Raw genomic sequence first — 19,931 nt, forward strand, 5'->3', positions numbered from 1 at the left:
AATGACCAGTGGGACAGTTTTCCATGGGGTCATATTTCTATGTGACACCCTCCTTAATGTTGTGCTCCAGCCAATCAGCTGGCAGCCACTTTGAGTGGGATCGTAGACATGCAGATATATACGTATCTAGACAGGAAAGTAAGAAGAACCATCATCCCTCATTCCCTTTCACACTCCTTCACCCTCTCTAACCCTCATCCTGCATCCTTTCTCAATCTCTCTCCTCTCATCTATGTCCCGTCTCTATCTCTAGCGCTTTTTAACCCATCTTCAACCCTCACTGTCTTTGCCATTATCCACTCCCTCCCTCAGCAGTAGCAATAACAATAATAATAATGATAATAATTATAATACATTTTATTTATATAGCATCTTTCTCAAACCCAAGGACACTTCACAAAGTAGAGGATAAAACGGCAGAAATAAGCATACAACAAGAATACTGGAAATTGTAAATTGATTTTAAAAATCGTAAAAAAATGACTGAAATGAGGCAAAACCAGGAAGAGAAAAGGGAAGTGGGTAAAGCCGAGGGTACAGAGTGAGGGAAATAGTGTTCAGAGAGGATGTAGGCTTTTAAGCAGGATTTGAGTGTAGAGATACTGGTGCAGTTGCTGAGGTGTTGAGGATGTGAATTCCAGAGTTTGCAGAGTTTGTTAACGTGTCGTCTCCCGGCGTGGCGGGGCGCTAACAGGCCGTGGCTCGGACACGCGGCCCAGGTGTGGAGGATATCCCTGGCTGCTGCTCGCACAGTGTGCCTGAGCTGAACCTAAACCACCTCAGTCACTATCCAGCTGTGTGTACCAGTAGTATATGAAACATAAGCTGAGTTTGTCATCCTGAATGAGGATGTCTGGTGAGCGATTGATAATGTTTATCTTATTTCATGTCTCTCTTTCTCAGCATATGGCAGGGCATAAAGGCTGACACAAAAAAAAAAAAAAAAAAACCGCCCTCGTCCTTATCTTTGTTGTACAGGTAGCAGTTGAAATTGTACTTCCCTCTAGGGTCTTTCAGCGAACTTATCCCTGGTTATGGGTATGCACTTTGTTGTACGTCGCTCTGGATAAGAGCGTCTGCCAAATGCCAATAATGTAATGTAATGTAATGTAATGTAAACTTAAGTAGATTCTTTCTAGCTTTAGCTACCAGGAACATTCTGTGTTTGTGTAGTGAGGTTGGGATGTACATGCTTGGTGACCTAGGCAGAAAGGGATTGGTCATGGGTGTGATTGACAGGTGTAGATTACCATAATATTACTTACTTTCCTAGCTGGGACCTGCTGATGGGAGAGGGAGAGAGAGGGAGTTTATTTTCTTGGCTGCAGTAATTGAGGGGTGATTCATCGGACTGTTAGTCCCACATGACAACATCTGGCCCATGCTGTTTATTAAAGAAGCGCAGAATATAACAGTGTCAATACGAGGAGTCCTAACAGCTGCTTTATCATAAATAATTCTCTGTCAGCAGTACAGCTGGTGACTACACCCTGTGTTTTAAAAATGTATGTCCATTTGTATGATTGCCTGTACATGTAATTTGTGTGTGTGGGTTCTGGTGTGTTTGTTTCCAGTGTGTACAGCCTTGTGGGGCTGTCAAGGTGTGTGTCTGTGTGTGTCTGTGTTTGTTAGTGTGTGTGAGTGCATGCGTGTGTGAATGCAGTAATTCTTGATCTGAACAGAGCTCCAGTCTATGTCCAGCTGCTCTTTCTCACGGCAGATTTCACTCTGTTTCTCAGAATGCGTGTTACTGGGGAAGCATTGGAGCGGCAGGCGTTGCTCATCCCTGTCCCTCTGTGGGAGACACGCTGTCGAAACGCTGCCCTGACGCATAGCTGCTTCATTAATGTCACCTGTGCTTCACATATTAACCAGGGATAGCAACGGGTAACGGGAACCTAGCATGTCACTTGAGAGAGCTGCAACGCATTGTATTATGGGATTGTTATGTGTTACTTGGGAGTTGTAAATTTTATCAAGGCAATGTTATGGGAACGCATTGCACTATTTGGAAGTAAAATTGTTCAACTCCTCGCTGCAACAGTGTGGGAACATCGGGTCTCTTGTGAGAACCACTCGTACGAACAGATTTTTAACTCACTTGTACTGCTTGGGGGTGGATAGTATGGGCTATTTCTCTTTGGGATTGGGGGTGGGGGGTGTTCTGGTTCCAAAATGGGCAGCAGTGTAGTGTCGTGGTTCGGGAGCTGGGCTTTCAGATGGGCAGGTTCCATTCCCTGGTAGGACACTGCTGTTTTGCTCACCTCTGAGTGAGGTACTTAACCGGTATTGCAACAGTAAATATTTGTTGGAAAAATTGGTGGTGTATACTATGGAAGTCGCTCTGGATAAAAGCATCAGTTCCCTAAAATGTTAAAATAAATGAGGAACTGAACTGTAATGCAGGCAGTTGCTGCATCTCTGACCTGTGTTAGGCTCTCCCTCCCTTTCTTTGTTTTTCCCATTTCCCCTCACTTCATCTCTACTCCCGTCTTTCTCAGAGTCACCCCCCCTCAACCCCTCAAAAAAAAAGATGTTTGCAGTTGCTTTTGGTTGAGGTAGGGAACACGGTGTTTCATGTGAAAGATTTAATATTTCCTGCCAGCATTGCGTTATGATTTCACAGCCTTTAGGCAGAACGGAGATTCCTCCGTCGCTGGGGCCCACAGCCCCAGAAAAGTTCAGCTGTTGCACGATTCTCCCCGCTCCCTTATCTCCCTCCTCTTCTCCAGAGGAAGTGTGAAGATCCTCCCCTATGTTCTGGGAGGAATGGCATCTTCCTCAGCCTGCACCACACAAAGGCACCCCCTCTCTGCGTACCTGGACCTTCTGGGTAGCTGTGCGGTGTGGGGGGTCCGAGCACCAGGCTGATCCTCCAGGGGTATAGGATTTAGCTTAATAATATCTGTCTGGGTTTTAACATGGTGGAAAATGTGCATTATTTCCAGAGATTGGTAAATGGTAAATGGACTGCATTTATATAGCGCTTTACAGTTGATGCCTCTCATTCACCCCTTCACACACCGATGTTAAGCTAACGTGCAAGGTACCAAACAGCTCGTAGGGTGCAATTGGGGGTTAGGTGTCTTGATCAGGGAGACTTTGACACAGTCAGGGTGCGGAATTGAAGCGGTAACCTTCTGGCTCCCAGACGACCACTCTTGCCTCCTGAGCTAATGTCGCCCCCTTTAGATTGGCCTGTCTTGTGTTAGCCTCATTTTTTACCTGCCACTGACTGCAGATTTTTTTATTCTTCTCTTATCTGCAGATAGGGGCGATTCTCTTATTTGCTGACTTGCATTTGTTAGGGGTGCCTGGGTTGATGGCTATTAGCGAAACCCTTAGGCCTCAGATCTCACAAAGCAGTAGGTGTAGGCTTTCATCCCTACCCTGTCGCGATTGTCGAAGGCACGTCTCAAAAAACAGGCCTTTCACATAGCCTGCATCTTTAAAAGCAACACAATCCCCCAATGTCACTCATTCTGAACCCCCCTTCCCCCCCCTCTCCCTTCCCCGGTACGTAAAGAGCACTTACGTTCACAAAAGTCCCTCTGTTCCCCTCGGTCCGCGATAGCGCGGCTCAGTCGCACGTTCTCACGCAGGTCTTTCATTTCAGAAAAGATAAGAGGAGAATGAAAAGGGAAAGAGCGATGGAGGTCAGTCATTTGCTGGGATCGGGAGCGCGTTCCCTTGTAGAAAAGAGGGGAGGAAAAAAGAGCTGATCCTGCCGTTTTCAGCCCGAGTCTCGACATGTCGGTGCGCATTGGTCGGGGGAAAATATCGGTGCTGCCGGGGAAATGGGCTGAGGAATGAGTGGTATTTGCCGGGAGGTGGATGAGCTATGTCCTCAATTAGGAGTCGTGTTTGCTCTGCAGATATTTTCATCTGCATACCTTCTGCTTCTTTCTTTCTTTTTTTAACCCAGTAGAGATTTTCACAAGTTGCATCATGTGTACCGTCTGCACACATGCATGCAATCATCAAGGAAATGCAGAGATGGGGAATAGTGAACAGCAGTGATGAGTAACCAGGGGTGGACTATTGTACTGGGGAACAGTATCTATGGCTGAACAGTAGTCTTGGGGAGTACTGCTTAGGGGTGAACAGTAGTCTTGGGGAGTACTGCTTAGGGGTGAACAGTGGTCTTGGGGAGTACTGCTTAGGGGTGAACAGTGGTCTTGGGGAGTACTGCTTAGCGGTGAACAGTGGTCTTGGGGAGTACTGCTTAGAAGTGAGCAGTAGTCTTGGGGAGCACTGCTTAGGGGTGAACAGTGGTCTTGGGGAGTACTGCTTAGGGGTGAACAGTAGTCATGGGGAGTACTGATTAGGGTGAACAGTCGTCTTGGGGAGTAATGTTTAGGGATGAACAGTGGTAATGGGGGAGCAGATGCCAGGCACCCTTGGTTCACTTTCCACAGAGCATTCCTTTGCCATGTGAGCACCACTTAATGTCAATGACAGAAAGTCATGACGTGTCACCGCATGAGTTTGAATCTGTCCTTTTGCTGGCAAAGCTCTTTACGTGTGTCAGGAAATCTGACATCATTCTTGACAAGCAGGCCTCAGGGATGGTAATTTTCCTGAGCTGCTGACTGAACGCACTTCACGAGCTTTGTTTGTGCTTGTCACAGGAATTCAGGAACTGCCTATTGCCTATTGTAGTTGGTCCTAACAGAAGTGTGCATGCATTTGGAGACACACACACACACACACACACACACACACACACACACACACACACATGCACATCTATATGTATGTGTGTTTGTTTGGAAAAGAGATCAGAAAGTGGGTCTTTGCTGCAGAACAGCTGTTCAGGGATCCCTACTGGAAGTGTTCAGTCTGTATGGCTGCAAGTTGTTTGGTTTGGAGTATTGAATTCAATCTTTTCACTAAAGCTGCAGACTAAGGCATAATACAGACCACTAGTGCATGCATACAATGCACATGCACTCACATACGCACATGGACAAGGGTTTCTCTGGTGTCTGTTTCCTGAGATGTCCATCAAGTTTGTTATTTTATGTGGGTCTATCGTTCCCTGACGACACACCTACATAGTGTGGTTTCAGCCCAGAGATCCGGTTGGCTGTCCCGACCCGTGAGAGAGTCTGGCTGTCACGGTGTCTGGTTTCGGACAGGGTTTCGACTGACCGGGCTGGTTAAACCCTCCAGTGACCAGGTCTTTCTCGTGGTTGAGGAACACCTCAGCGGTTGGCTTCACTGAACTCCTTCCAAGCTAAAGGCAATGAGTGTATTTAGAGGGCACCTAGGGTGCACCTGTGAGTAAGTGAAGCTCAGAGAAGCTGTTCAGTTGGACATAGTGGCCATTTTGAAAGCAGTTTATGTTCCAGTTGGATATACAAAAGGAATCCATGGCACTGTGTGGGGAAAGCGTGATTACTTTAGGGAAAGCGCAATGCAATATTAATTCAATTGAATGTATCATTATTACTTTTAAACAAACCATTTAAAAATGCCGGCAAGTAAACATAGACAAACAGACATTTTGGCAGTCTACATACTTTAATACAAATCTTTTAATATTAATAAAAACATTTTAAAGTCAATTGTACTTGTTGGACGGGCATTGCTTCCTAAGCTTTGTGTAGGATCATGTCCATTGCTTTTGGCCGGTGTGCCCAGAGAGTTCTTGTACAACTTTTTTTAGGGCCCTTGCGTCCTCTGTGACGGGCATTTTAGCCATGTGTGTGGTGCAGAGGTTTTGCCGGCGCATGCTGGCATGGAGCCAGGGAGATAAACATCCCAGACAGAGGCTCGACTGCAAGTTAAGACCATTAATCACCACGATTACATAAAAGGGGGGAAAAAAATGCTATCGATATTCCGTCACTGACGGGCACTTAACGTAGTTCGTCGGCCATAAACCGTCCTGGTAAATGGCAAATCGCCATGACAAGGTGAACTCTGGCCGTCATCAGACTAAATTTAGAACCGGGGCGGTGCAATCCCTTTTCATGGTGCGGTGAAAAGTCGTGGCTTGGTAAGAAAGGAAAAGAAACATAAAAGGGAAAAACTTTATGGGACTAAAGAGCAGAAAGTGTTGTTTTAGGGGCAGATTCCCCACCACCCAGAGCGGCTGTTTTATAAGCGGGGAAGCCTGTTCGGGCAGGGTACGGAGAGGAGCGGGCAAGGAGACCTTCTCTTTCATTCCGACGTGTTTTACGGCAGGGAGAGGAATTCCAGAAGTTCTACCTGTCTCTCTCTCTCTCTTTCCTCTGCCTTATTACATATCATTACTTCAATTACAGGGGCCGTGCCAGACGGACTCCCTGCCGGAGACTCGCAAAAACAATCCGTTGCCAATAAAGAACTTTTCCGAAACTCAATTCCTAATTGCGGCTCGGATATAGGGTGGGAAATGAGCCAATTTAAGAATAATTGGGCAAGATGCTATCTGGTTCTTTGTCTGTAAAAAATTGCGTGCACACTCTCGCAGATACGCACAAACATATACGTGAACGCAGACACACGAGCACACACGCACTCTCCTGTTCTGAAGTGAAGCACCAGGTTGCTGTTTCCCTGACTCTGTACTGTAATCCTGTAAAAACATTAATTTAATCCGGCACACAATGCCCTCTCATGGTAAAGTTAGCAGAAGTCCGCTTCCGTCTCCTCCCCCTCCCTCCCCCTAGGTTGACAAAGGTGTTCCTTTCTGTGACCGGGCTTTAAGCTCCCTGTGTTAGCGCCTATTGTTAATGGCAGGGCTCTGAAAGGGAGGTGTGTGTGCGTAACAGTTTCCCACAATATTAAAGTGCTCCTCGCCAATTAATCCTCTCGCCTGGGCTCCGGTTAGCATGAAATTACTTTCCGAGAAAGGGCAGGCAGGTGTGTCGTTCTGGGGAGGAGGGAGGAGGGGGGAGTCTTTTTTCTCATCTTGTCGCTAAATCTTGCTGCGTGCGTTTCCCTGAGCGGGACATGGTGACTGTGGGCAGCATTTAACTAGTCTCATTGGTCACAGGCTTCATTGTCGTTTGTGATGTCTGGTTGTCATAATGGTGCTCAATACGGGCTTTTGGATTAAGGCCGTCAGGTGTTTTTACTTTGACATCTGAAAAGATTCCTGTCTCATTTTTAATACGTACTGAGGTGAGTGGGCACTGGGGGCGCATCATGCCAAGATATTGTCTGACCATTGCTGTGCTACAGTCACTGCAGTGTCAGCCAGCAAGACGCAGTAGGTCTGCAGAATCTTCCTTTCCCATTATAATATTTCATCTTGCGTTTTGAAGACCGTCTTCTTGCCTACCCCTCCTAATAGTCGTCCCCCCTCGTTGACATCCTGCGTTTTTCTTGCTTTGTTAGCAAAAGCGACGGTGAAGGGGGTTCAGTACCCTGCCTGCACATCAATCCCAGCGGCCCCGATCGTTGGCGGGATGTCCTCTCGGCTGTTTTGATCAGGCAGGAAGGCCTCCCGCAGTGAGCGCGAGTCTGCCCGTGGCCTGCACGGGCCCCGAGGGATTCTTGTGGTCCTCCTCGCGGGTGGCTGATTACTGCGTCTCACTTCCTGTTTGCGAGCCTCCCCAAAATGAAAGTCCCCGATATTGCTGGCCGCAACGTGAAAGCAGCCACTTATCGTTTCTGTTTGGTTGTGCTTTCAAGTGCCGAGGCAGAACAACATCCCTGCCAGTCCTGCTGGAATGGAAGTCAACAGTTGAAAATTGATCTGCATTTAAAGACAAAATTATGGGCTAAGCAGAATGTGCTTTTTCAAGGGACGACGCTCATGCTTTGCAGCAACTTCAGTGCGGCACAGCAATGCAAAAATTAAGCTTGCCTCTTGCAAGGTGAGTTTGAGGCATAAAGAGATGCTGTTGCCAAGGGGAACAGTTGCCATAGTTTTATTCTCAAACCGGGAAAATAATTGATTGTCATTTTTTGGTCATGTGGTCATGTTGAGTAGGGAGAATGGAGCTCAGAAAAAGCCAGCCAAGGACTAATTTAGATGCGACATAACTGGAACATAACGAGGAGCTCTGCGTGATTCACCTTGAAGGGGTAGTCTGAGTTTCAATGCCGGCTACAGGTCTCTTCCTCGACTGTAAGTGCACTCAAATTTAAGCTAGATAAAGACAAAAAGCTGCTAAACAATTCCCTGACAAAGAACATTTAACGTGATTTGCAGAGCAAATTGGTTTCAGGTCAGCAGTAACTATGTGGCTCGCAACAGAGTCCTGCAGAGCCTGACACTGGCGAAGTGGTGGAAAAGCTGCATTTTTGATTTGTGAGCAAACGTCTCCCTGGAGTTTTGGCTTGCGTCTCATACGTGAGGCACTGCATTCCTGCCCACCTAGTGCTAGCAAAGTGGGCACTAACAAAGTACAACACTATATTAACAGCTCAATGATATCACCCTGTTGATTGAATGTCCCCCCCCACCCCCACCCACCACTCTGCAACACAGAGTGACCAGAGCCACTGAAAGTTCTACTTTAAACTCTCTGAAAGCTGAAACGCATAATTTGTGTGCCTCCGCTAAGACGAGTCCAGACTCGAGCGAAAAGAGCTACTTCTGAGTGCCAAGTCTATGGCGTCTGAAGCAAACCGGAGCAGCTTTCTGCTGAATTTTCAGATTTGGTTGTGTCCGGTAATGGTGAAATAAATGTCATGAGCTCTTGCTTGAACATTTTTTCCTTTTTTTTGTTGAAGAGGAAAACGCTGTCCTAACCACTTTCATTTCCCAATAACATGTGCATTGCAAGTGTTGTGTTTTGCAAATTAAATAAAAATGTTTGGCAGACATGGATCCACTTTTATTTATGTTCGGCTGATGCACTTTGAAGAGAGTTAAAATTAAGTATGTAGAATACTAATCTATACAGTCACATCCACCAGCCGTGTATGGCAACAGGCTGGAATGCATTATTAGCTGCTTTGTAGGGTGTTGCCCCAGCAATCGGTTAGTGATTTGCATGTGCATTGTTTCAATATTTATAGTCATTCGTATCAAAACTGTTCCGAGGGGTTTGTTCCCTTACTCAGAGTATCTCTGACTGACAGGAATGATGAATGTGAAACTCTCATCTCTTCCTTGTGAAGATCGTTGTCTTCACGGCACTATTTCATTGCAAGTATTGTCAGAATATTCTGGAAGCTTTGGAGGATTTTACCGCGGAGCTCCTATCAGAAGGCTCTTCATTGTCTGTGTGCAAAACAAATAAAAACGTAATCCGTTGACGGGAGAGTTTAATTTGAAATTTGGCAGGATAATTAGTTGGCCTCGTCTCTGTCCTGCCTAATTATCGTGTGCCGTCGTGTTGGGAAAGGGAAGAGGTGTGTGGCTGCGGTGGTGGCAGCACGGGTCAGTGAGACCTGCAGGCAGGCTGTGATTAAGGACCGCTAATAAGCAGATATCAGACAGCGTGACATAATTCCAGTCTGCGCAGACATCGGCCAGCTGTGCGCATACTTGCAGGTAGAGCTCATGTCTCCGGAGGTTCTTTTAAAAAAGAAAAGAAAAGAAAAAAAACCCTGGGGATGTAGTGTTACCACTTCTCCTTATATGCCGTTGTGGTTTGTGGGCCGTCTGTGTAGCCGATGGGCATCTTTAGTCAACTGTAATCCCTCCCTCAGGAGGCTCTTTGTGAATTGGAGCAATGCTGCTTTGGCCTTTTTAATGGAACTCTGTGTTGTACAGAAGTCAACTTTAGGGCCGAATGAGCCTCCGTCCCCCAGTGTTGGTTGTCATTTTTCTTGGCTTTTATCCATCTCTGTTAAGATAAAATAAATTCTTGCATATATCAGAAGATTTGTTGTTTATCTGAGGGCGTGCTAGCAGGCTAATGGGGAATAAAGTAGGTTGAAGGCTACAGTCAGACTTTCACATTGGTTGTTTGCCTTACTGACATCGTACAGCTGATGGTGATGCATTAGGAATTTCCTGCATGTGCATGTCCTGATTTGTCCGGGTGGTTCGAGGCTGCTCTCGCACGACCCTCGTAAACACGCCTCCAGGATGTCCGTTTCGTTGTTTTTGCTGTTGATTTGAGGTACGGGTCGCCCTCTGAAACTTAGGACCCCCGTGTGGGGAACGGATCAAAGCAGACAATTTTAGACTATATAATTTCAGCATTATTCGTTCTTGTTGAGGGATCCGTCCGTCGGCTCCAGGGAGAACGGCTTCTCCAGCGATGCCCTTTTCTCCAGACGCCCTGGTGAGACCCTCCCGGAGAGACCCATGAACAAAAAGCACATTAAGTTCGGTGCAGCTTCTCTCCCTGACCGCTCAGTACGCAGCCGTCTCTAACGCTTTTTCCAGACTTTCCAGGCTTAATGACAGCCCCAGACCCTGTGAAACCCATCTTGCAGAGGAAGTGCAATATTATGACAACAGAGAGGGGGGGATGGGGAGGGTTCATCTGATCCCACAACTCTATGTGAGCGAGCGAGTGATTGAGTGATTGATTGATTCAGCCCGTCTCCTGTTCTCCCTCGCCCTTCCTCTTTCTGACCCCCCAACTTCTCTTTCTCTCTCCACCCTGTCATCTGTTACATGTGGCTGACACCTGGTCTGGCTGAAAAAGGCAGCTCACCTGGACTTCTTTTCCTGTTTTCATCGAGTCGCATCCTTCAGATTTCTTAATGCCGAATAAGAACATTCGATATTGAATATGGTCATTGAATATGAGCTCTTGAAGATCTCCGAAAGTAAGTGTTTATCATGAATAAGGTTTATTATTTCCATTACAGACCTTAAATCGTTACAGTACAATAATCCTTGAGTTCTCAAGAGGTGACGTGGTGGTGACATTTTCTTTTTTTATTTGGAGGTGATGCGAATACAAGGTGCTTTCTCAGTAACTTTACAGTTAATCATTCTTTTAATAATACCGTTTAATCATACTTCAAAAAGGTGAATGCTTTTGCCTAGACCTGTACTGCACTGTAGACCGGTACTGCCCACTGAAAGTGCCCTGGCATCGCCCGTCTTATCCGTTGGAGCATAGTCATTTGTCTTGGATGTTGCTGGTCTCTCTGCCTGCCTGTGTTGGCCAAAGGATTTTGGCATGGGCTTTGCCCGGGGAGGGAGGGGCGTGTGACAGGAAGGAGCCTGCTGAAGCCTGCTGGACACAGCCTCCTGTTCAAACTTCCAACAGCTTAATTAGCGATCGCAATATTTATGTAGAAATAAGAGAGGGTGTTGCCATGTTTTTCCAGACTGGGGACGAGAGAGCTCACCAGAAACCTCTTTGTTTGGAAGGGCCTTGAAAGGCAGGGCTGCAGACAGCCGGGAGAGAAAAATCCCATGATTCATCGGACAGCCAGCTAGTCCCACTCACGTCCCGATGTCAGCCAGCGCTCTGTGAATCCGCTCCTGTGTTAACAGGCCGGGGCTACTGACACGGCGAGTTCCTACAAAGGGACTGAGTCAGAGTTGATTATGCATCTTGGCCTACTCCCATCCTCTTTCCCTGGTTGCGATGACTGCACGGTCAACAGCCGTTCCCAGCTGCGTGACATTACCCACGGATCGGGCACAAGCAGCTTGCTGTCTTTAACGGCCTGCTGACAGGAAAGAGGAAATGGAGGGTGTGTCCGTGGAGGTTTAATGGCTGCTCATCCAAAACGTGGAACGTCACGGAATAATTGCGGTTGTCGTTAAGTTCCGTTGAGGACCGGTACTTGTGCAGCAAAGCGCATTGTTTATAAAGGGACTTTTTTTTATAGTTTAATGCTTTTTAAGCAGCATGTAAAACAAAATTGAACATGCTATAACTTTTTTATTTTATTTTCATGGACCCATATTAATATATGGGAAGTACCTTCTTGGCAGCCAACTCCAAAGGCTTAATAGTGTTTATTACTGGTTTTACTTAAACCTCCACCATAACCTCTTGTGCGATGGCAAATTGCATTTAGTCCTTTAAGTAGACTGCTGTTGATGCAGGTTACATGTTCAATGTTCACAACCCTATACACCATTGACTGCTTAATATTAGGTGTTTCCTACATGAAGGTATTAAATTCTGAGTCTGTCCAAGTTAATTTTTTACATTATTGTGAAATGGAGGAAAAGCAACAAACCAGCACCTTGTATCCTAGCAACAAAAACAAAACCCTAATGATACCACCATGCAAAAGTACTTATTACTTGACATATGATTGATGAAGTGATGTAGAAAATTGGCCATTATCTCCTGGAAGGAAAATGAATCATTTATTTTATTTATTTTTTTGCTGAACCTTCTTACCTCGGCAGTCCTGTGTTCTGACCCGGCGACTGTGGGATTGCATGCGGCAGGTTTTGGGATGGGACCACCTGGGTTCCACTCCTCCGCGGGTGGTGGTGGGTATACTGACGGCAGAGCTGCTCCAGCTGTCTGCAGGCCGGAACAGCTCTTTGAGGAAGAGGAGGTGAAGACTCGAAGGGCTTTCAAACAGTGGACTCTATCACGTTCCCCAGGCAGGAATAATAAATAACCGTTGACGCGGAGCAGGCTGTGTGTGCGCGTGATGACACGTATATCTCCTCACTTAGTGCTATTAGCGGCGGATCCTTTTCTAATGCTGCCGGTAGATTGGGCATGTTCTTGCTGCTGATGACTTCCTTTGAGAACAAGGGGTGGGGAAGCTATACCACCAAAAGCAGCCATTTTCCCTGCTCAGAAACAATGCTTGACATTGTTTCTCAGCCCTGCTGAAGCACCCATTTCACACTTTTGAGAAGGGTGCTGCAGCAGGGCTTAGCTGATGGTACCTTAACCAAAGAACAGTGTAATATCAATGTTATGCAAGGATTCAAATATCTGTTCATTAATAAACCTGCTTATTGGCCTGGAGAGCCAGTATGAAATGATTGGACAGAAAGGTAACTTACGCCTCCATTTTCGTTCCTTTGATGCGGCTTCAGTGGGTCCGGGGGAGAGAACCCGTCCGGGGCACTGGAATAACAGTTTATTTTGGACGATGGGCCGTCAGATCGATTCAGCCCTGGACTGAGTACATGAGCAGTCTGCGTGAAACCGAGTTAACGCAGAGAGGAGCTGGTGGACAGAAGGCCCCCTTGTCTTCATCGGAGAGAGCCGAATTGCCGTGAAAATGAGATAACGACAGAAGAAGACACTGGGAGCAGGCTGCTTCCAAGCTTCCGTTCAAATCAGCTCAGCCGTGACACAACAATGCAGCTATTGACACAAGTCAGGCTCGGCGCGGTCTGTGATCGATGGAGCTGCTGGCTACGGTCTAGGCTGGGGGGCTGGGCCGCTGTAGAAGTGGAGCAGCCGGTCTGTCATGGACGTGCGAAGCCGTGACACTGAAGAATGACTCGCCGGGCAGGGAGCGGGTGGAGACTGCTCCGGGCGGGCCCCTCGGAAAGTTCTAGAGACCTAAATGAATTACTGTTCTGTATGTGCCGTGAGATATTGGCGAGGTGCTCCCCGTGTTCCTCTGACCCCCTCCCCCAGACTGCAGAAGAATTCCAGCCCTCCGTTCGCCCAGCAGGGGTCCCCCCACAGTATGGGGAGTACCCTCAAAAGCGTCTTTAAAATTATGACTCTGCTCTTTCTCAGAGAGCTGTGAAGTGACGCTCGATTTAAATGAGATATCCTTGCAGAGTGATGAAATCCTCAAATATCTGCAGACAGTACAGTATTACTCTTGAGCAGTGCTGCTCAACTCTGGGTCCTGCTTGCTACAGTGTCTGCAGGTATTCACTCTAACCATGTACACCATCTGATTTCACCAAGTATGTTACCTCTTTGGTAAGGTGGTGTACTGCATGGTTGGAGTGAATACCTGCAGACACTGCAGCAAGCAGGACCCAGAGTTGAGCAGCACTGCTCAAGAGTAATACTGTATTGTCTGCAGGATTTCGTCAAAAATTAGGAACAAAAGCTTGCAAAGCAGTTCTGACTTTCTATTTGCTGATATGTGGATCCTGTTGGTCAATACTGTCCCCTCTACCCTCACCTCCTTTTCCATCAACCTCCCACCCCGATTTTCCTGTTGTAGTACTTTAATTTTAAATAATCTATTTCCATTGAAGATTTACAAATCCTAAAAATACACCCTGGATCAGGTTTAAATAGAATCCGTAATTATAGCCACTTAGCAGGAGGAGGCCTCCGGGGGCTTACGCGGTCTCCACATCCTCATTAGCCACTAAAGAAGGGGGGATTCAGTTATCAAAGGGTGCAACTCAGCCCCCACCAAACGCTCTCCCTTTCGCACCCTAATCTTCGCTTTGCCGGCAGGCGTTATAGGCCTTTTGATAGTTGCCTCGGAATAATGATGACCTCACGATGACTTCATCCCCCCTCCTCCTAACTCCCCCGCTCAGTGGCCTTCCGTCCGATTCGCGGAGCGCGCTCCTGAAAGGTCATTAATTACTTCTGGTTTAGGCCGGGCGGGGGTGCTTCGTCCCCTCTCCCGCCGGAGGAACTTTCCGTCTTCCTGCTGTTTTCCACACCGAGTCCTCCACCGTCACAATCATTCTGGAGTTTGCTTCTCTCTGGCGGATGAGTCAGAACAGTGCTTTGCTTGTCCCAAGGGCCGATGCTCAACTGTGACAGCTGATCATTGGAGAGAGAGAGAGAGAGAGAGAGAGAGAGAGAAAGAAAGAAAGAGAGGCAGAGTTCACCCGTTTTCACCCCAGCCCCCCCAACCACCCTCTGGGAAAGGTCTTGGGTTCACCCTTGCTTCACCCTTTGTTCATTCCGAGGGCAGTAGGTTGTCTGGACCAGACCGAGACAAGATAGGAATTTTAATTTAAAAAGGCAAAATTTACCTGTTTTAGTACTTGTCTTCAGGGGGGTCATATTTGATCATTCATTCAAATCTTTCCGTGCGTAAAGAGAAAAGGAATGAGAGATGAGAAGACCAAGCGGATAAGTACGTCTGTAGCTGGCGATACGCGATCCGTCACCCACCCCGGCTCACCATAATGGTCCTCTCTCTAACTCGTTCCCCTACAAAAGGAAGGGGTCTTCTCTCCCTCGGGCTAAAGTGTACCAGGCTGTAACCGAAGAAGCCTTCATGTGAGGAATGTGCCTGGGTGGCTGGCGGGGAAAGAGGTTGCTTTACTGCCCAAGAACAATGCAGGATGGGAAGAAACGTCTCATCTCCTTTAGGGTCAGGTTACGTTTGTGGTAAACATTTTGCTTGGGAGCTCTCCATATTCGGAAGCAATTCAAGGGAAGTGCCTTGACCCAGACGTGGGGGAATGTAACCCGCAAACGTACCTTACCTGCTGTGCCATGACGACCCAGATATGGAAGCCTAATGAGCCCTTTGAATCAGGAGGGAAGTTCTGTATGATTGCACCCCGCTCCCTGCAAATTCTGCACTGGGAGACTACTCCGATGTCACTCTGGGTGATCCGTAGAATACCTCCCTGGGGGAAGCGACATTCAATTGGGAACATGTGTATCTGAGCTGGGATTACTGGGCAGGGCGGAGGAGGGCTGCAGTGTTTTTGAAATGCGTTTGTCCTCCGTTGATTGATGGCTCTGACCAAGGGATGATCTGGCTGACAGCTGACTGGATCAGTCTGTATCTGTTAACCCTTAACAATTCTTACTGTAGAACAGCGCTACTTATCTCCATGTCCTGAGGGATGCAGTGTCTGCAAGTATTTGCTTCTACCGTGCGCTACACCACCTGGTTTCACTAATTATTTCACCTGCTTGGTTCAGATAATAAGCTAATTTGTGAAATCAGGTGGTGTAGTGCACGGTTGAAGCTAATTCCTGCAGACACTGCAGCCCCGCAGGACGTGTGGTTGAGTAGCACTGCAGTAGAAGATCAAAAGAATCCCTACCTGGAAGGGGGGAGAGAGAGAAACAAACTCATATGGGGCGACATGGCTCAGGCAGTAAGAGCAGTCGTCTGGCAGTCGGAGGGTTGCCGGTTCGATCCCCCGCCCGGGCTGTGTCGAAGTGTCCCTGAGCAAGACACCTAACCCCCAAATGCTCCTGACGAGCTGGTTGGGGCCTTGCATGGCAGCCAATCGCCGTCGGTGTGTGAGTGTGTGTATGAATGGGTGAATGGAGAAGCATCAATTGTACAGCGCTTTGGATAAAGGCGCTATATAAATGCCTGCCATTTACCATTTACATGAAGATGGATAGGCAGAAAGATAGAGAGAGGGGAAAACCGTATGAGGAGAGAGGATGCAGGGAGGCGAAAAGAGGAGATCAGGAAGGAACGGAAAGAGGCCGGTGCTCTTGAGTGAGGAAGTACAGAGAGCCAGGTCCATATCAAGCCCCGGGGTCTGCTTTCATCTCTGGCACATAAACGGTCGCAGTTTGTAAAACCTCTTGAGCAGTAGGAGGCTTCACGGTTACTGGTGTGCTTGTATCCCCCTCTTTTAAAAAACAACGCAATAAAATCCCAAGAGCAGGAACAAGAATACCACCGTGCTCTCTTTATTCCTCTCTGTCCCCCACCCTCCTTTTCATTTTGGTAATTATTTAGTGGGTGATGATGTGGCAGTTATCTGCAGGCTGAGTATGCCACAGCAATGTGCCATTGTCACCTTGGCCTCCTTTGTGGGTACTGGCTTAGTGAATGTCCAAATCCATAACTTGGTTACACAGAATTTATGGCTGCACCGCTGCCTGCTTCTCTTTTGCATGGTTGTCTGATTTGGGGATCATAAACAAAGTTACTACAAAGTCAGAAACGCTTAATATTTCCCTGCTAGAGGCTGTCAATATTGGGTAATATGGGAAGGCTGTTTTGTTCATATGTAGTTGATGCTTATATCTGTTTTTCAGAAGTCTAATATTGGAAAACATTTTCCAAGGTTCTAGTCAACATCTTTACACATCTTTATATATTTCTTTGATTTATTGAAAATCAATTTTTTTTATAGCTTGTGATATTTGTCCACACTATTTTTAATTAATAATTTCTTACCATTGGGGCTGTTGGCTTGTGCTTGGACCCCATTATCATTTCTTTAAGCTTTATTTGTTATGGTTACATTTAATTTTCATGGCATTACATGTCATTGCTGTTATGCACACATTTCCCTGGCAGAACTCACATAGTGTTGGTTTCCACAGCTGTATATGTAGTGAACCTGCTTAGGTACTTTGAATAAAGGAAATTGCAACATCGCTGCCTAAACCCACAGCCTCTAAGCTACATGCTTATCTCCTGTCACGTTGCGTTATGGAGATGGGTTTAACAGCCTTCTTACATCTGCTGACAAACTTTGAAGCTGTGTCCGTTTTAATGGCTTACAGAAATGGCTGATGAAACAGTGAGATCGTTGTTGTCCTCCATCGGTTCTCTGGTGGGGTGTTCTTGCCGGTTCCCCGTGCATCCCTTGGGGTGCCATTGACTCACAGTGTGACGCTTTGTGACCCGCACCAGTAATTTCCTGACTCTCCTCAGCCTAAAACACACAAGGCACTTTGGACAGTCAAACCACTGCGAAGGCATTTCATTGGTCGCGCACTACCAGGAGGGCATAAATCTGTATTTGCATTCACTGACTGGTACATCCGACCAAACGTTTTTTTTGGGCTGAGTCACGTTCCAAAACGACAGTTATACGGAAAACTACTAATGTTTTATTTCCGTTGAAGAACAGACTGCTGTTCCCTGTAAAAGGTCTGTCGCAATGACAGCCGTGAAGAGCTGCTAATGACGTCTGGAAAAGAGAAACTGAGAGCCTGTGAGTCAGCATCTCCCCTTCGGGACAATGGACACTCAGCACTTCATTACCAACAAACCAGTGGCAAAAATAACTGAATATGCTCTGTGGGTCAATAAGAGATGGGATCACTCATCTGCGTTGTACTCACACTTGGATATTGCGTCGTTTGCTTTCTCCCCAAGGACTTTTCCCATTATTCAATGACATCAGAAAACCTGGATGGCTTTTTCTGTTTTGCAACATGAGAGTCTGTTGTTGGGCGACTGGTTTAATTTGTTGAGGTTTACTTTTAAAAAAAGATTTTTTACCCTCGACCCAAAGAGAAGTTTTTGTTGTTTTCCCACAGACTGGCCCAAAAAATATTTACGATACTATCATTCCGAACTGTATGTTTTGTGTTCTCTAAGCAATGAAGCCTTGTGATAACAAAGATTCTTCCAAAGAACACAGATGTTCCAAGTCCTATTAATATTCTGATCTGCTTCATGTTATGGTCATAATGCATCCCGTTACCGAAAGGCATTTCTGAACTTGTGTTCCTTGTTCCTGTGTAGCTTTTGGAATGAAAATCTGTATCAATTTAAATTATAACTGCAGCATGCCCGTCTCCCTATTATATACTCAGTTCAGCTTTACTCAATTCAAACTCTCCCTCTCTTTCAGAAAGGCAGTCCAGGAAAGTTCTCCATGAATGTACGTCACAATGATGATGACAGACCAGATACCACTGGACCTGCCTCCGCCCTTACTGAACGGAGAGGTTCCGATGATGCCGCACATGGTTAACGGGGACGGATCGCAACAGGTGAGCCGGGGATTGTGGGAATGGAGGTTCAGGCTTTCTCCAGATTCAGTTCTTGTACTTCCTACTGGTTCATGCATCTTATGATTAGGCCTTTTATGGCATTATAAAAGAAACGCACTCAACTGAATACATCAAATGTAACTGGGTGCTGGTCCTACAAAATAAATTGAGTCAGGTAAAGGACCACACTGCCTTTAACATTTTTCTAAATGATTTATTTATATTCGCACAAATCACAAATATAAATACTTTCATCGTATGTCCAGCCAAAATCACAAAGGGCAACTTCAGTTTGAGGAAGTGCAGGCTAACCCTTCCACTCCTCTCCTCCTCGCACGTATCTGAACTCTGGCCAGTCTGTATCACTTTAAATAAGTAAAGTAAAGTAAAGCCGAATGCACTGCGTTCTGCGCGATGCCAGGAAGGCTGATGGGGATCTCTGCCTGCCTCGATGCGAGATAAGAGCTGAAAGGGAAGAGTCTGCCGCTGATAAGGGATGTTTAGTGCAGTCCTCCAAACGCCACGCTCGCCCCGACGACCTGCAGCCGTCTGCCTCTGCCGCCCTGCCCCTCCTCCCGTGCTCCCCGTGGCCCGGCTTTTTGCTTCGGTCAAAACCACAAATATCCGCAGGACTGAAACAGACGGGAAATGATTTAGCCCGTTTCCTCTTCGTAGCTGTCTCTCAGGAGCTGAGCACCGTGACAGAGATTTGCGAGGGCAACAGGAAGGTAAGGTTACAAAGCGGGGGGGGGGGGGGGGGGGGGGGGGGGGGGTTGGCAATTTCGAGACGGGGGTTGTCTGATGGAAGGAACCAGTGCCCATGCTGTAGGAATCTATTTTCGACCCCCCCCCCCCCCCCCCCGTCCTCCAACCCCCCCCCCCCCCCCCCTTCACAACCTTCATCTTTAAACCTGGCCTGAATTTGTAGAACACGTTCAGGTTCCCATAGCAACCCCCGGCAGCAGACAGTTCTGCAGGAAGTAGTTCGCTGGTTGGGCTCTGGAGCACAGAGACGGGAGGACCGCGAGCGATGCGTCCGTCGGAGGAATGGCGATAAACACGATCGTGGCGCACCTGTAGAGCTTTCGCACAGCCAGAATGGCTGCACAACTTTTCCACATATACCAGCAGATATACACTGTCAACAATGTGTGCTCGGAGGATATGACGGTAAGGACCTGTCTGCAAGGAATATGACCGTAAGGGCTCGTCTGTGTGAACAGGACCGCTCAGAAGTGGTTTTATTCGCAGTTGCTGGAAGGTGCGGTGATGATTTAATGTGATGGGACGATGCAGGTGTCGTCTTGCGGGCGATTTAGAGTTGCGTGTCTGCGGGGGCTAAAGAGACAGGCTGAGGAGTAAGAAAATAGTGGCTGTTTGTTCCTGCCTGCACATATTTAGAAATGCACAAATTAAATCACTATTAACGACCACAGAGAACTGTTGCGAATCGAACAACAAAAAAGTCTTTGTGTCTCCCGTCAGGGTAAGAACGTG

General features: G+C 47.1%; 1 protein-coding gene across 3 annotated transcripts in view; it reads left to right on the top strand.

Moving 5' to 3' along the window:
- fndc3ba (fibronectin type III domain containing 3Ba) overlaps nt 1-19,931 on the top strand; it is a 150,182-nt gene that overhangs the window by 16,223 nt on the left and 114,028 nt on the right. For 2 of the 3 annotated variants that reach the window (XM_061243134.1, XM_061243136.1), the window contains exon 2: nt 18,297-18,434. In XM_061243134.1, the coding sequence (XP_061099118.1) occupies nt 18,321-18,434 (114 nt within the window). In that variant the 5' untranslated portion in view covers nt 18,297-18,320. Of the gene's footprint in view, nt 1-18,292; nt 18,435-19,931 lie in introns of all 3 variants that reach the window. The other variant, XM_061243135.1, reaches the window with a different exon arrangement.

This window comes from Conger conger, chromosome 5 (assembly GCF_963514075.1).
Source record: "Conger conger chromosome 5, fConCon1.1, whole genome shotgun sequence".
Taxonomy (NCBI): domain Eukaryota; kingdom Metazoa; phylum Chordata; class Actinopteri; order Anguilliformes; family Congridae; genus Conger; species Conger conger.